This window comes from Anas platyrhynchos, chromosome 18 (assembly GCF_047663525.1).
Source record: "Anas platyrhynchos isolate ZD024472 breed Pekin duck chromosome 18, IASCAAS_PekinDuck_T2T, whole genome shotgun sequence".
Classification (NCBI taxonomy): Eukaryota; Metazoa; Chordata; class Aves; order Anseriformes; family Anatidae; genus Anas; species Anas platyrhynchos.
In genome coordinates, this window is record NC_092604.1 from 13,591,302 (window position 1) to 13,608,339 (window position 17,038).

Here is a 17,038-nt window from a genome sequence, read left to right on the forward strand (position 1 = left end):
GATCTTTCAAAGACTTTCCCTGATACTATTGAACACATACCCTGTACAAACTTCAGTCTTCAACAAGAAATGACCAAAATAGAAAGCTTCAACATTCTACCCTTTTGTGGCCTGTAAAATATCGAGAGTCTGAAGGAGGCTTTCTAAGGCCGCCTCCAAGCCCTTCAGACCGCTGTGAAGGGCCGCAGCTCTGCCTGGATGTTCCTGAGCACGGCTCACTACCTGGGTCTCCACCACAAGCAGTGTGTGAGGAGCTGTCCAGGAGCCACCCGTGTCCACCTCGCACAGCTGCTTTGTACAAAGCCTGCCTGCAGGTGCTGAAGCCCAGCTTGTCTCAACAGTGTTTCAAGCACAGGGAGGGCTGCAGCCTTACCACTCGTGCTCTGGGTCGACTCAGGGCAAAGGCCGAGTCCTGCTGCACCTACCATAACCCCACAGGATCTGCAGAAGAGCTTCGGAGCCACAAACACGCCTGCTGCTCCCCGATGCTGATGTGCAGCCAGGTTCACCCGGCTGGAGCCCATCAGCTTCCCGGCCACGTGAGACCCACCTGCACTTGTCTGAGCCAGCTCACCAGCCCACTCCCAGAACTGTGCTGCTGCTGTGCAACCGCACCGTCAGATTTTAGCTGAAGGGAGTGTGTCCCCTCCGAGCATCCGACACGGGATTACAGAGCTCTGGGTCATTCACAGAATGACAACTCAGAATTGCACTTAAGAGTTCCCATCTTAAAACAGGACTATCAAAAATGATATACATATATACACACATATATATCTCAGATGCCACCAACTCTATATTCAGCTTTGCTGGATAACTTATTTTTGTAGTTTAGTCTGAACTGGAATATTTTGATGGTTTTCAAACATAACATAACCCTTTCTGTAACAGTACTCCAGACATCAGTTTTCAACAAAACAATCACATTCAGTCCCAGAAAACGTGACCCTATATTACCAAGACATTACCCTAGAAGTATTTTATACAAAACGCTCATTCTGTATACACCAACCCTAAGAGTACACCCATAAAGGTAGATTTGAAATGCAGACAGTAAATCTAGCCACAAACACAACTTTCTGCAAGGCACACACGTGATGGCAAACAGGGAGTGAAAGAGAGAGAGAAGAGTAGTCTACTAGAATTTAATTCTAACAACTTTTAAGAACTCCTCTTCCCTATATGTAGATTTAACAATAAAACCAGCAATTCCTTGCACCTTTCCTCCAAGCTCCCAGTTCAGTTCAGCAATACTACTCTAATTCTTGTCTACAGTTGTTTACACCTGAGGTGAAACTTGAATGACAAGTGAGTGTTTATTTTCTTCTTTCATACATTCTATAGTGTTTGTTTGTTTAATGGAAGTACAAATCAAAAGAAGCTGAATGTGAAACAGCCTTGTTGCACTTTGTTGCCACTCTACTTCTCTCTGCACAAACATATTTTTATGGCGTAAAAGCATAGCTTTGAACGAGCACAACCGTAACCTTATGTTTTCATAATGTAACAGACTGCAACCTCTTCGGACTTGCAGAAGCATTCATGAGCAAAACATCTGCTTAAAAAACTTCCACGACATCAAGCCTCTGGTACTCCGTGTCAAATGTAACTGGACAGGTACGCACTGGTTCAGCAATCGATGAGCATCTCCCTTTTCTCTGGCCTTTAACTTTTGTCTGGACAAAACTTTGGTCTTTCTTCTTCACCGGCAGACAAAGAGTAACATGTTTAAGAACCTTTGTCTTGCTTTCAGAGTAAGCTAGAGAGCACATCTCAAGCAAAAAGGAAACGAGGCAGAGATTACGTTTGTGTTGTCTCGTACAAGAAACTTGTAGACAACAAACCGCTAGGTCTCCTGGTTTAATAAAGCTGCTCAGCACACACAGTGCATGTCAGAACGCATACTGGGATCTGTCAGAAGTGCTGCCTAACAAAGTCCTCATTTGGCCACTTCTGACAAATGCAGAACTGCTGCTAGCAAAACATAAGGCAACGAACTCACTGCAAGGTGTATCTCAAGCACAACGCAGTGCCACAACCACAATTACCACGACACCAAACGATAAGGGTTTGCAGTGCTGATGGCACTGTGGCAGCACTCTGTGCTACGAGGACCAGCACCATTACCACCTGCTTCTGCAGCCCTACACCACGGCAGTGCGGGCCTGCCCCTTCCCGGGGCCTGCAGGCAGGGCCTGAAGGCAGCCTCAGCCCTGCCACCACCTTCCCAGAGATGACACTTGGTCCTGGGGCCACCTTCCCACAGGTGACACTCAGTCCCCTGGGCAAAGGCAGCCCGGAGCAGCCCGCGGGGAGCAGCTGGTCCTGCCCCGGGGCACACAGCCTGCACCCTACTTACTCCTTGTCCTGCTCGTGAGCGTAAGCAGCCTTTGGCAGGTGCACACGCCGGTCTGTTTCTCACAGAACTCTGTAAGGCTGGGAAAGCTGCGCTGCAGGAGGCACAGCGCGGGTCATGCTGCCAAGCTGCTTAAACTTCTGAGGCCTCTGCTGAGCAAGAGGAGAAGCAGCACAGCGCACCAGCTGTCAGGCTGTCACTCGTTGCAGCTGGGGGGCTCAGTCAGATGCAGCACCTCCGCTGCTCCCAGCGCCCCACCGGGGTTATTTGGGTACAGGTCCGTGCCGGGGCAGCGATCTCAGCTTCGTAACCCAACCCAACGCGTCTGCCAGCAGCTCTGCTCCGAGCCTGGCAGCCCGGCAGAGCCGAACCCAAAGCGATGCCCTCGGAGGGCCCCGGCCGGGCTCCGCCGCTGCCCGACCCGGAGCCCCCGGCCTGCCCCCGGCCTGCCCCCAGCGCGGGCGGCGGCGCCCCCCGGGCCCCCAGCAGCGCTCGGACCGCGCCCGCAGCAACGCCCCGGGACTGCGCGCACCGACAGGGCCGGGCCGGGCAGGGCAGGGCAGGGCCGGTCCCCGCCCGCCGCGCCCCCGGGGACCCGCCGCGCCCCCGGGGACCCGCCGCGGGCTGGAGGCCACCGAGGCCGGGCGGCGCCGGGCACGCACCGCGCCCCCCGCTCTGCTCCGCACTTACGGGCCGGGCCGGGCCGGGCTGCGCCGCTCCGCGGGGCCGCGCCGGGCCTTGGCCGCCGCCTGCTCCCCGCGGCGGGGCCGGGGCCGGGGCCGGGGCCGGGCCGGGGACGCGGCGGCAGCGGAGAGCTGGGCCGCGCCGCGACCCGGAAGCGCCGCCCCCGGATGTGACGATGGCGGCGGCGGCTCCGCCGGGCGCGTGCGTGTGGCGGGGGCCGGTGGCGGCGCCCCCGGGCGCGGCGAGGCTCTGGGACGGGGCCGCCCCCAGCCCTCGGCCCCGGCCCCGGCTGTGGCCAAGGCCCGGCCCGGCCCGCGCCGTGCGTTTGGCGGCTGCAGGGGCCGGGCCCGCCCCCGAGGCCCCGCCGGGCCGGGTGACACCGTCCCGAGCGCTCAGGGCGCTGAGCGGGAGCGTTCCCAAAGCAGACACCGCCCCGGCCATAGCTCCGCCAGATCCTCACTGAGGAAAGCCCCGGTAGTTCCCATGCTCAGCCGCACTCACTGCGAGTAAAGGTAACGCTTTCCCGACGAGGCTGTACCAGTTACTCCCAGACCTTGTTTGACCTGTCAACACTGCGCTGTGTTTCTGTGTTGTGATTTGTGAACCTTCCACACAGCGCGAGCATAAAGGTGCTGCATTTAGACAAACAGAACTTCTGCAATCCCCTGTATTTAACAGTTCTGGTTAAATAAACTTAACAGTTCTGGTATTGTTTGAAAACATGAGAAATGTTGGACTGGGTTAGCCCAGCGTTCCCTCTGACTCGTATTTTCTCTCCAGCAGACTACAGCAGAGGCTATTTTGGAGCGGGCAGATGAGCTTGGCCACTCTCGGCGGTCCGTGTGCTCCAGACTCGCAGACTGTCCAGGACTGGAGATGTTCACGGGTCCTTTTAGTATGCGTTTTCCTTTTGTACCTGTTCATGGCCCGCTGGCCAGGCATTTCTGCAGTCGCTTTTTAAACTTGCCAACGCAGCCTGCCTCCACCATCTCCTGTGGCAATAACAAGACAATATTGGTTAGTGTCTCAGCAAACCATGACCTAGCAGTCTCTAAACAGCTGTACGCTTCGACAAAAAGCAAGCTTTAAAAGGGATGTTACCAGACGGCTGTGAAAAGAATTAGAGTGCCACCAAAGGCTCTGGTGTGAAGACGTCTGTGTGATCCTGCGAAGGGCAGGTGATGGAGCCTGGCATCGGTGGCCAACTGAAGGCAAGGAACTGAAGCTGCTCTAACAAATGACAATGGGTAGTGTAAGGACATAACCAAGAGCAAAGCAGAGCACAGAGTCATTCTCCAGCCGTCATCTCATGCTGTAATTACCTGACTCAGCCTGATAAACTAGTAGAAAAAACAACCCTGAAGATGAGCTTTCTGATGATTTAGTGAAGCGAACTGGAGCACCACGGGGTGAGCTCAGCACCGGAGCTGGCACAGGGGGAGCAAGGCAGCGGCGTCCCGTTCATTTCAGTGCCAGCTGGCCACTGGAATCGCTCAGCTGTTCTGGGAGACTTCGCCCTCAGTGGACAAATGCAAACGGGTTTGTGAAATATTCAAAATAATAATCATAAAAAAAGATCTTTGGAGTAGCGCTCTTACCAAAGCTGGATGACACTAAGAACACATTTGTTTAGGCCAGAAAATGCCACAGTAATTAAGATAGAAGATAATTAGAATTTGAGTAAGCGTGCTGATTGCTTGGAGGAACGGTAGAAGCCTGGCGATGCTCCCCAGAACAACGGCTGAGCGTGGGACGTGGCCGAGCCGCAGCCCCAAGGGTGCCATCCCGGTTACGGCCCTGGGTGCAGGTGTGGTGACGGTGATGCCGGCCGTGACTGAGAGCCCCGCTGAGCCGCACGCCCGGGGGTGTCGCAGAGACGCGGACGCGGCTTTAGTTTGGCCGGGCTCCTCCCAGCCGCACCCCGAGCACCGCACAGCGCCGGGGCTCCCGGCCGCAGGACCCGGCCCTTTCCGGCCCCCGGAGCTGGGCTGGCGCCGCGGGACGCCTGAGGGGAGCCGCGCGGGGCAGGTGGGTGACAGCGGCGGGGGACAGCTTCGGGCGGGCTGCGGGAGGGCGGCGGGAGCCGGGCCCTCAGGCGGCCCCCCCAGGCCCGGCCCTGCCCGGCGTGCGGCGAGGCCTGTGCCGCGCGTTGCCATGGCAACGGGGGCGGGGCCGGAGCGGCGCTGGGGCCGCTCACGTGACCGTTCGAACGGCCCAATCGCAAGTTTCCCGGCCGGGGGGGCGGGGCCTCTCGGGGGCGGGCTGCTCGGGCCCCGCCCCGCGCACTCTGAGTGGCCGCCCCCGCCGCCAGCTCCCGCCCCCGCGCGCTCCGATTGGCCGCCGCGCCCGCCGCTCCCGGCCCGCCCCGCCCCCCGGGGAGCGCCGCCGCGGCCCGGCCCGGCGGGAGCCGCGACCCCGCGGAGCCGCAGCCGGAGCCGGAGCCGGGCACGGCGGCGGCGGCCACGCCCGGCGGGGCGGGGCGGGGCGGGGCGGGGCGGGGCGGGCGGCTGGCGGCGGGCGGGGGCGGGGCGGGGGCGGGGCGCGGCGGGCCCACGTCCCTGCCGGCGGCCGCGGCGCTGCTCACAGGGTGACACGTCTGCGGGGTGAGTGAGTGGCGTTGGCAGCCTGTCAATCCCTCACGGAGCGGCCATCAAACACCATAAAACACACACCGGCACCGCGCCGCCGGCCCCATAAATCCCGGCCGGCCGGTATTTTTGCACATTGCTTTGCAGAGAGTGTGTAATTAATTTTTTTACAGTTCTTTCCCCTTTATTTCCGCTCTTTTCTTCGCGCGAGTCCAAACTTTTGATCGCTGCTGTTTGCCCCCGTTGCACAGACTTGGGACCATTTGTTATTTTTGGGGGGAGGGCAATTAATTTTTTTTTTTTTTTTCCCTCTGTGATTGTGTTTTCCTGGCTTTTTTTTTTTTTTTTTTTTTTTTTTTATGTTGCAATTTGGGGGTGGGGGTGCTCGCTCGGTTTGTTGTGGTTTTTGCTGTTTGCCACCCTCCTAACTTCTTCGGGATTTGCAAGCAAGTTTTTTGATTTTTTTTTTTTTTTTTTTTTTACTTTTTTCATCTTTTTGCAAAGAAGATTTTTGGACAAGTGGGGAAAGACATAAAAAGCAACAATAAAAATAAAAAAGGGGAAAAAAAAAAAAAAAAAAAAAAGCTTTGGAGCAAGATTGTACCAAGGAAAGAAAACTGCAAAGAAACCTTATCAAGTCATTTATCCCAGCCGCAGATATGATGATGATGAAAGAAGACTGTAACTAAAGAAGAGAGTGATTTACTGCGCTGGAAAGCAGAAGAGAGTGGAATAAACTGCCGAGACCCGGTCCAAACACAGATACTGATTTTTTGTTGTTGTTGTCGATCTGGTTTTTGCCTTTTTATTTATTTCTCTTTTCGCGCGTGTGCGCGCGAGGACAGAGCGAGGAGTCAGGAACTGAGACTGACTTCGGGAGCCGGAGACCGCCTCGCCTTTTCCTCCCGCAGCCCCCGCTCCGCTCCCCGCCGGCGGCGCAGCCCGCTCCCCGCCGCTCCGCCCGGCAGCATCGATCGGGCTGCGGCGGAGGCCGGCATGGACGAGCAGTCCAGGATGCTGCAGACCCTGGCCGGCGTGAACCTGGCCGGCCACTCGGTGCAGGGGGGCATGGCTCTGCCTCCTCCCCACGGACACGAAGGGGCCGACGGCGACGGCAGGAAGCAGGACATCGGGGACATCCTCCATCAGATCATGACCATCACTGACCAAAGCCTGGATGAGGCACAAGCAAAGTTGGTTTCGTCTCATTAAACCTTGTCTTGTTGTGTGTGTGGGTTTTGTTCCTCTGCTCCCCGCTGCTCCGCGGACCGCCGGCGCCTCACGGGCACAGCAACTCCCGGGCGCTGCAGCAGAGCTCGCACGCAGCCGAGGCCGAAGCGGAGCGGCTGTTTGCCCGTTTTTGTTGTTGTTCGCTCAAACAAGCAGAGCCCCGCGTCCTGCCGCCCGGCTCGGCTGCAGCCCGGCGCTGTCGGGGCGCCGCAGCCCGGCTCGGCCGCGGTCCCGGTCCCGCTCCCGCTCCCGGTCCCCGTCCCCGTCCCGGTCCCGCTCCCCGCGGCTCCGCCGGGCCCCGTAACTTTGTGTCCCGGCCGCCCCCTGCCCCGGGCGGCGGCAGCCGAGCGCCGAAGCCTCCGGGGGTCGGTGCCGGGGGAGCCCGCGCCGGCCCCGCCGCGGCCCGGCCGAACAAAGGCGGCCGGCGCCCGGGGTGCCCCCGGCCCCCATCAATCAGGCGCCGGCCGCGGCCCCGCGCTGATTTACGCTGCCCGCAGGTGAGGCGCGGGGCCCCGCGCCGCCCGGGCCCGCTGTCACGGCGCCGGCCGCGGTGATGGATGGCGGCGGCGGGGCGGCCCGGGGGCCCCGGCTCGGCTCGGCGCGGCCCGGCCCGGCCCCGCGGCGCGGCCTCCCCCGGCCCGGAGCGGGGCCCCTCGGCCTGGCGCGGCGGCGGGCGCCATGTTCGGGCGCTAACGGCTCTCTGTGCTCTCTTGCAGGAAGCACGCGCTCAACTGCCACAGGATGAAGCCCGCGCTCTTCAGCGTCCTCTGCGAGATCAAGGAGAAAACAGGTAAGGGGCGCCGCAGCCATCTTGGGAGCGCCCGGCCCGGCACGGAGCGGCCCCGCGCTGCGGAGCGGCCCCGGCCCCGGCCCCGGCCCCTGCCCGCGCCTCGCCCCGGGCCGCTCCGCTCCGCTCCGGGCCGCTCCGCGCCGTGCCGGGCCCGCCCGCGGAGCCGCGGCCGGCGCTGCCCCAGGTGCGGCGGGGCCGCAAAGTTTGCGAGCGGGCGCGGCCGGCGCGGGGCGCGGGGCGCTGCGGGGCAGGGCAGAGCCCAACGCAGCCGCAGCCCCCGGAACGCGGCCCCCGCGCGGGCCCCGAGCCGCTGGGAAGAGGCGAGAGGATGAGAAAGTGGCGGGCGCCCTGACCCCGGGGTGCCACAGAGCGCAGCGGAGCTGTAGTTGTTCTCCGGCGATGACATTTTACATGCCACAAACCTTACTCTCGAGTGTACAAAAATATATCGGTATTTTTTTTTTCTGGGCTACGTTAATGAGACAGTAATAAATGCTGTACTTTTTCTTAAAGGCATTTATTTATTTTTTTTTTTCAAATTTTTGACATCACTGAATTTACAGAGAAATTTCTTTTTTGGAGAAAACGATTTTGAAAAGTACTCTGTTTTGCATTATGGGAATAAAATCCCCCTTTTTTTTCTGATCTGGTTTTAAAAATAAAAATATGCATTGGCTTGCGTTTTTAGCTGTACTTGATATTCGAACACACACAGCCCCCCTAATTGCAAGCTGAACAAATGGGATTATATAGACGAAAACTACAAATGTGGAATCATGCAGTTACCGACCGAGGAGCCCAGAAGCGCGCAGTACTCAGTAAATTATGGTGCTTTATGTCCAAGGGCTTCTTTGCTACCGGGGATCCACTTCAGTTTCTGCTGACAGCTAAGCACTAGGGTATTGACTGTGTTGTGAATATTAAGATTGATTCTGCTTTATATTGCATTATATTACCAGGGATAAGGGGAATGATCCCCCCTTCTGCCCTCCCTCCCCCCGTGCCTGTGTTTTGCCTCGATCAGTTCACGGTCCCTTTCTGTCCTTCTTGGTTTGTGTTTGTTTTCTGTCTTTCTCTAAACTTTCTGCCTGTCCTGCTCCAGAGCTAACCAAGCAACCTGCCCTTGATGTTCAGACATTTTGCAGCAGGCAAATTTCAATTAAGAAGGCAGGCGTAGGTCCTGCGATCACGTTATTTGCACAGGGCTTAGCCTCACTGTTTTGAAAGGAAAGTATAGTCAACCACATGTCAGAGGTGAGTTAAGAAAAAAAAAAAAACAAGTCTTTTCAGAAGCGGGGATTACTGGCAGAGGGGGGTTCGGTGAGGCCACTGCTGTTGCAGAAGCGAGAGGGAACCTGACAGGAGATTTTGAGATCTGAAATGTTTTTGGGTGTTTTGGTGCGAGTTGAGAAAAACCCTGCCTTTGTGCGCCAAGTATTCGAGCCAAGTTTGCAAGTTATCTCTTTGGTAAAATAGCTGAGAACCAACAAAGAGCAAAGACGTCTGTCTGCCCAAAGGCAGGATCCTGCCAGCCCCAGCAGCACAGGAGAGACAGGATTAATGCACCGAGTGATTGATGGAGATGAATCCACACCCCCACCAAAAACTGTTCCCGCAGGGGGACGTTCACTCAGGGTCTCCCAGTTGAGTTGAAATGTCTGTACAGACTTCAGTCAGTGTGCTACAGCAAAGATAACGTGAAAATAAATTCTAGCTTATTTTCTATAAACTGTTTTCATAGGAAACAGCTCGAACAATTCTGAACTGGAAGGGTAAACAGTCCGAGATGCAATTAAAGCAGAGGCTTCCCCCTCCCCCCCATTGCTCTGCATTGTCTTGTGGTCCAAGTACTTAAATCTGGCTGCAACTGGGTCATGCTCTGGAATTTAATTCCTTTTAATCAGAACCAAAGTTTACCTTGGTGCTGGCGGTGGGAGTTACTGTGATGGCTTTCCCGCTACCTTCTGTGAGAAGGAAGAGAGGTGAGAAGGGAGGCTGGAGCCTATACGTGGAGTGTAATTGCAGTCGTGTCTATTCTGAAATAAGTGATGCAGTATTTAAGTCATTTTTATATTGATTTATGTATTTTTTTTATATATTTTATTAGTTTTCAGTGCAGTCAGCAAATAATTCGTGAGGCTGGTAGCGAGACAATATGTGGAGGAATCCCCAGCTGAGGTAGAGCAGCTCTGGCACTTTCCGGCAGGGGTTAACGAATGCTTCGCGTTTTTCGAAGCCTTTCTCTCCCTCGCACTTAGGGTTAGGAGCTCACGAGTTTTTTTCCGTGCGGTATTTGCCATGTGTAAAGAAATCACTGAGCTTACTGAATTTAGCCTGACATTTCTTTTTTAACATTTTAACATTTAAAAAAGTGCTGCATAATGCATTTAAGAGCCTTGCAGATATTAATAGATCCGTGCATTCTTAGAGGCAACCACAAGGTAGCATGGTTTTCATAAAGAAACTAACTGCCACTTATTTCTTTAATTAGTTCAAGGAAAAATGATACCCAAAGTTCTACTGAAGCCCCTCTAATAAAATACAAGGATACGCAAGTGAGAGCCTGTTGGCTCTGTTTGGTTATATTTTACCTGCTCTCTGAGGTGTCGCTTGGAAGTCTTAAAGTTACCTTCCCCAGGCACACTCACATCTGTTGCGTTCCTGCCTATCAGTCTGCCTTGTGTGCCTACCAGTAGGAATCAAAAACTGATCCCTGCCTTTTTATTTTTTTTTAATAATCTCTCTTATTTACGGACTAAAAATCCTTCAGATTTGTAATCTGATTAACTCTGCATTAGTCCGTTGCTATACCTGAGGTACTGGTTTTTCTCATGGAGATAGAAATGAAAATATATTAATTCTTATAGTCTTAAAATGGTTAGGGAATTGCAATTATTTCCCAGTGGAATGACATATTATTACATCCTCGGCTGTGTTGATAGATGATTTGTTTTGTCTGTAAGAATCATTGATACGGATAGGCACACGCATTAGAAAAATGTCTGAATGCGTGTGCATAGGCGCACACACGTCTACCTTTATTTATTTATTTATTTGTACGGGTCCACCAGAAACAATGATAGCTGCCAACCAAACCCTAATTTACTGTCACCACAAACCCTAAATAGCATTCATTTACTAGTAAAGCCTAATGGCATACATGATGGTTTGCCAGATTTGTGGCCTTTGTGAGGCTTATAAGCAGGACTGACTTGGGAAGATCATAAAACTTAATGAACTTCTCGACTGCAGGAGGTGTCCGCAGGGGAAGAGAAAGGCCTGCTTGGCTGGTTGGGCTGGTTGAACTATTTTTTATGTCTAAAGAGAGAGGAGGAAAATGTTCATTAAAAATGTTCTCCCCTCTTGCAGAGTTTTGGTTTAGAGAATGAAAAAAGAAATAGAAAGGCCAGACAAATAGTGGAGTTAACCATGAGGTTAATTTTTTGCGGTTCCCCATGTAAACTAAAACCTTTACTTTTATTGCTACAACTACAAATAACCATACAGTGCTATTCTGATGTCTGAAGGGCTGTATCATGCATGTATCATGTTGCAAAGCTCCTTATTGATGAAAATGGCCCAACTCTTTTAGGAACGCCCCTTGTCGATATGCTGCAAAATCTGTAAACTGCCTGTTAGGTAACTCCTTGGAGGAAGACTTGCTTCTTGCCTTGTCTTCTACAAGAATTTGAAAATATTAACCCTTTTTTTCCACTGTTGTTATTTAAAAATTGTATCACAGGATTGTTCCCTTACATAAATTTCAACTCTTCACTGTTTATAAACTGTTATTTAGTGCCATCAACTTGCAATAATTTGCAATAACATGGAATCCTAACAAGGTGATCTGAACATTGAAGGATTCAAAGGGAACAATGAAATAGCACTGATAGCATGCATATACGTACGTGTGTGTGTGTGTATGTATGGTAGCTATTTTCAAAATATCAACAATGATGTTGTTGCTATTCAGTTTAGCTATTTAAAATATTTATGTGCAATCCTGGTGTTTTTTTTGAAGGTACTAAATACATATTTTTTATGTACCCTGACTACATAAGGTAGTAATCACTGTGTATTTATGTGCATACATCTTTTCTTCAGCTTAAATTATTTAGCTTTTGTTTCCTTTCTCATGGTTCAGTGTCCAAAATTTTTCATTGAATCATTGGTTATACTTTTGATCTTTTTTTTTTAATTGTCAGCAAATGTATTACAAATGATGACGTGCAGTAGTGTGCTAGGTCATTTACACTGTCCTTATGGCAATGGCACTGCTTTCCGTTGTAAATGTCCTACTAGTAAAAATAAATTGGATAAAGTATCTTGTTTGTCATTTGGTCGTCTGGTTCAAACACATTCACAATGAAAATTCTCTGTCTTCGGTGGATTTCCAGCAGGATACTTCTCTGGATAAGAACACAGGCCGTTGTGGTGATAATTTTCATTAGAAAAAATGTGATACTTTGTCTTGCAGAACCTGTAACTACATAGTATCTTTAGACCATAACATTGTTAGTGCTCCCTGCTATATTTAAATAACAATCTTTGTGTTGATTACCAGGAGCTGTGTTTCCACATCTTTTTTTTTTTTCCTTTTTTTTTTTTCCCTTGCGTAAAGGATAAATTTGGACCTACTTGTCAATACTAATTTAAGTAAGAGCAGGGATTTATTTTATTTTGTTTTATAGGTATTTCTCATCTCCTTCATTTTATTTTTGAATTTGACACATTTGCTTGTTTATCTGAAAACAGTAAATTATATGAGTTACTGTGTGGTTTATTTTAGGATGCTTGCTGTAAGTTAAGGAATTTTTGCATTCAGAGATAAATTATAATAATAGCATACAGTGAATGCAAGAGTCCCTTTTTACAGGATTTAGCCCATTTATCAAGCTCTATTCCTACAGCTTTCAATGAAAAAGTTGTACGATATGGATATTATGCTGTCTTTTTTCAATTTAAATATTGATTTGTGTGAAACATTAATATAATGATATTTGCAGTCTACCGTAGACAAATATAAGCAGAATTAGACATACTAAATTGTTACAAATGTAATACAATATTTAAATGCATATGAAGACTATATTAATAATTATATAGTAGAGAAAGAGAGTCCAGTTTGTATCTGTTCTCAATTTTGAGACTGTTTTACAGTTCCTTGCACATCATATGTATGATGGTTTGATGAATATTTTTATGACTAATAAGAATGAATACCAAAGCTGTGTACTAATCAGTCAAAATCGGTGGAGAGCTGAGTGTTTTCCTTTTCTTGTATCATTGGGAGAATTAGATGTAGCTGTTTGTATTCCCTGAATTGACACCCTGAGAAGAATGCTTTGTTTGTTTTCTCAGCAGTCATGTTTAATGCTATTCGCTTATCAAGGTGATCAGCATGGTTCAGATAACACATGCCTGACACAGCCTGCCTTTTTTCACCATCATGTTGACCTTTTGTCACATTTGCTTTTCTCTGGTAGGCAATTCATGTCTTTAAGTATGAACGGAGTAAATAATTCACATCAATATTTAATATAAATTATTAAAGTTTCTGTCAGCTCTTATAGTTCATGCTTTTATAAAGTTAGAGTAGTTCATCAGCCAAACAGATGAATTGTGCTTCTCAGCTGGACATTAGAGCTCTTCCATAATGCTGTCTTTACAGTGGAAGTAAACAGGGAATTAAATATGAAAGGAAATGAAGCCTGGTACTTGAATGGTATATATTTTTCAATAATGCACATTCTTTAGAAAGGCTCAAAGTACTAGATAAATATCTATCATTATTTATTTCGTTACTCTCATACTTCATTTTGCCTTCATGTTGCAAACAGAATCGTAGAAAGCCCCACTGACCCCGGCATTTTCTTCTACTCTTTGTTATTAGCCTTCCGCCTGCGCTCCCGCTCCCTTCTTGGGTTAGGTTGGGTGTACTAGCGTGGTTTTTTTTCCCCTAATGCTCTTTTTCTGCTTTTAAAGATTGATGGGGAGCACCAAGATGATGAGGTCTGAGGTTTTTTTTTAGTCCTTGTTTATAAACTATAGTTTATATTTTGCAAACAAAATGATCTGTAATTGAAAATAGATTCTGAAAATATTTTCTAAAGAAAAAATGGTCTGATACCTCATGGTAACAGTCATGGTGTATTCATTGCTTCAGGAAGTGGGTAAAAATACCTCGTTTTGCCTAAGAGAATATAGTAAATATCATTATGCATTTATTTTAATTTTGTACTATTTTAGGTGTTTTATTTGGAATTCTTTTGTTTATGATCAGTTCAGTACATGTTGCACAGTCATACGGGCTGTAACAGTGTCTATGAATCACTGAATACCACGCGTCCTGCAGATCAATCACTTGGGAAGGGGGTGGTTTTGTAGCATGTGTTTACAGGTCAAAACCTTTTGCTATACTTAAGTCATGCATCAACATTTAAAGCTAATCTCTTATTCCTCATTGTCCAGCAGGTGGCTTTTTCATGTATTATTTAATTTTTAATTATAAGTGGAAATTGAATTTAATAATATTATCCTGATTACATTTTTTTTTAAACAAACAACAGTTTTTCCATATATCCTGGTATGTATGATAGAGCAAATGAAAGCATCTCGAGATCTTGAAGTATACAATCTAAATTAAGATTCTAAACAGGCATTACAGATGCTGGTAACTTTGGCAATTATCATTTTGTTTGGTGAACAGTAGTAAAACAGTGTGCGGTAAAAGTGTTTAGAGAGAGAGGATAAATAAATTGAACAGTTTTGCAATGCAAAGTGGTTTGTGGTGTTTTTGAGGATTTCTTGGCTCTTGCTTAACTGCTATTGTGAAGCCTGGAGCAGATTTTCCCATTGCTAATGCCCTAGAAGTATTAATTCACTTTGATATGCTAATTAGAGGGCATTATGCAAGAAATGAGATTAAGTGGCAGCATGAAGCCATTTGCCTGTCAGTAAATTGAGAGCTTTAGCATCAGGAGGAGCTTTGTTTTTTCTGAGTTTCTCTTGGTTTTGCATATAAATAAAATTGATTGAAAGGTCTAGAGAAGCTTCTAGAACATTGGTGGTTCTTTTTCTCCTTCTATGATTATTTAAACTTCATGTTAAAGGCTTTCTCTGAATATTAATTGATCTAATGGGAGATACTGAACATGAAGAATTTCATTGTATTCTCAGTTACTGTATCTTAACAAAAGGAAAGTATTAGAATTCTTTGTGTCATCTGATTTTTGTGGTATTATTTTAGCTATATCTTACAGCGCTGCATTATAACCTCTTTGACTGCTAACTGTTACTGTGCTGAAAACTGTACCTGCATGGAGGCATTGCTGCCAGTTCTGCTGGTTTTGAGATTTGTGTAACGAGGGCCTGAACAGCTGAAGTCAAATGGTCGGCTTGGATTCCTGGGCAATCAGGCCTTGAACATTTATCATCCCTGCTCCCTTACAGGATTTCCCATGATTTCTTATGTAAATCGCACGTATATTTTCCTTCATTTAGGAAGGAAGGGGTTGTAATATTGACCATAGATTTTATTCAACTGCCAGAAACTGTGTTAAAATAACATTAAGGGATTGACTTACAGCCATAAGAGCGAGGAAATTTGGAGTTAATAGTTAAACTCTGCCCTTAACTCAACTCGTTGAACCTATTTATTAGGGCATATATGATACGTACGATCACTGTGCTGAGACCTCTGCAGTATTAGGATGCTCCAGGATGACTCAGTGACGAGAGTTTCTGATTTAGTTCAAATTTTCCTTTTTTATGTGTGCGTGTGTTTTTTATTCAGCCTTGGAATTTCTTTACTACAGTTTTGTGGTTAGTTTGCTTTTTTTTTTTTTTTTTTTTTTTTTTTTATATACTGTTTAAAAATATCAGAGAAGTAATTCTGGAAATTGAACAGAAACTTATCAGAAAATAAAAACCAGACCGAACCGAACAAAGCCTCTCTAGTCCTCTTTGCCTGAGTGCTTGCAGAGTGTTTGTGTGCTTGCGTGCCCATCTCCTCCACAGATCATTGTTGCAAAGTCAATCAGGGGAGTAGTGCTAGAGTGACAGTGCTTGTTATGAGCCCCAATAGTTATTTAAAAGAAAGGAAAAAGGATAAAAAAATGCCCCAGAGCTCTGTGCGGGGGCTGTTCGTACTAGATGCACATGGTCTCCCTGATCCTGGCAGCTGAAGTCTATCACTGTTGGGAAATTTTTAACGTGAACCACATAAGACACAAACCACAGCAATTTCTGCAGAGCCGTAGGGGTTTTCGCGTCACTGCCGTACAACCGGCGTGTGTGCCCGGGCCTCTGCCTGACACTGCTGCCATCAGCGACCCGCTCTGCCGGGGCGCACTGCGTGTCCTCCACGGGCACATCGTGAGCAGCCTGAGGACCTGGCGGGTGTCAGTCCCCGGGAGCTCCTGAGCCAGTTGGCCCAAAGAATCTGATCAGGACTTCATCACGCAAAAACTGAAAGTTTTAGTTATCGTGGGGAGCCATTTTGATGCCAGGAAGAGCAGAGCGGTGCCTTTTCAGGCACAAAATCAGTGTTTCTCTCAGTAAGCAGAGGAGAGCATCGCCCATCTCCAGTTGTTTATTTTGAGTTTGAAATTTCTGAGGAAAAGAACTAAATAATTAAAACATTTGGGGGCCAACCTTAACTTTCTCGGTACCAATACACCCCCAATGGCATTAATTCTGGTGGAGAGGGTATCTGGAGGGAAAAGCCTGGGATTTCGGGTTTGAATCCTGGTGCTACTGTTGACTTGAGAAGAAAATTTTCTCCTCTCAGCTAAGTGAGGAGAGATGCGGTTACCTGAGCAGGAGCAAATGCAGGCCTTGCCTGCCATCTCACTGAAGTTCATTGAGAAGCTCTCAAATTTTACCTTCTTTGTCTCACTTCTATCTGTAGAATATTATCTATCAGAAGTTTTTGTGAGTTCATGTTAATTTGGTGTTACATGCTGAAAATTTGATCAAGTATTGAGCATAATTAAAATAGCAATATAAGAAATGATCTTTAAGAACTATTTGCAGTGTCCACTTCATATTCAAGTTACGGTGAGCCTAAGTGAGGTCTTACCTCCTGCAGATGAACAGCTTAGACTTTGCTTAGACTTCTGGTTTTCTTTGCTTTAATTAGCAATGTTTGCGTTTTTAATCCATGGTTAGACCTCTAGCAAAAGGCTATCAGGGCTTTCTGACTGTAGTTACTTTGTTTGGTACAGCAGACCATTTGCTCACTGTAGATGGGGATCACTGTTTTTCTTTACTGATAACTTCGCAGATGCAATTACCCACTTGAAAGGGTATTTAAAGTGCTGCTTTCATATATTTGTTGATTAAAGAAGGAAGTGTGCTTTTAGCGAACATTTGTAATTACACAACACC

The 17,038-nt window shown here is 48.7% G+C and overlaps 2 protein-coding genes and 1 long non-coding RNA gene across 8 annotated transcripts in view; 1 reads left to right on the forward strand and 2 right to left on the reverse strand.

Moving 5' to 3' along the window:
• The window catches only part of MAPKAP1 (MAPK associated protein 1), a 101,397-nt gene extending 98,212 nt beyond the window's left edge, over positions 1 to 3,185 (reverse strand). The window contains exon 1 of one of the 2 annotated variants that reach the window (XM_027470854.3): positions 3,047 to 3,185. The gene's annotated coding sequence lies outside the window, so the exon portion shown is untranslated. The remainder of the gene's footprint in view (positions 1 to 3,046) is intronic. The other variant, XM_027470853.3, reaches the window with a different exon arrangement.
• A 504-nt stretch (positions 3,186 to 3,689) lies between these two features.
• Positions 3,690 to 4,777, reverse strand: LOC139999039 (uncharacterized). The gene is made up of 2 exons (XR_011804026.1): positions 4,639 to 4,777; positions 3,690 to 4,557 (listed from the first exon to the last, which is right to left on the reverse strand). It is a non-coding gene; the product is annotated as an uncharacterized lncRNA (long non-coding RNA).
• A 148-nt stretch (positions 4,778 to 4,925) lies between these two features.
• The window catches only part of PBX3 (PBX homeobox 3), a 111,927-nt gene continuing 99,814 nt past the window's right edge, over positions 4,926 to 17,038 (forward strand). For 2 of the 5 annotated variants that reach the window (XM_072025371.1, XM_072025374.1), the window contains exons 1-3: positions 4,929 to 5,068; positions 6,136 to 6,821; positions 7,575 to 7,648. In XM_072025371.1, coding sequence (XP_071881472.1) covers positions 6,625 to 6,821; positions 7,575 to 7,648 — 271 coding nt within the window. In that variant the 5' untranslated portion in view covers positions 4,929 to 5,068; positions 6,136 to 6,624. Of the gene's footprint in view, positions 5,069 to 6,135; positions 6,822 to 7,153; positions 7,356 to 7,574; positions 7,649 to 17,038 lie in introns of those variants that run through there. The other 3 variants (XM_072025372.1, XM_072025373.1, XM_027470859.3) reach the window with 3 other exon arrangements.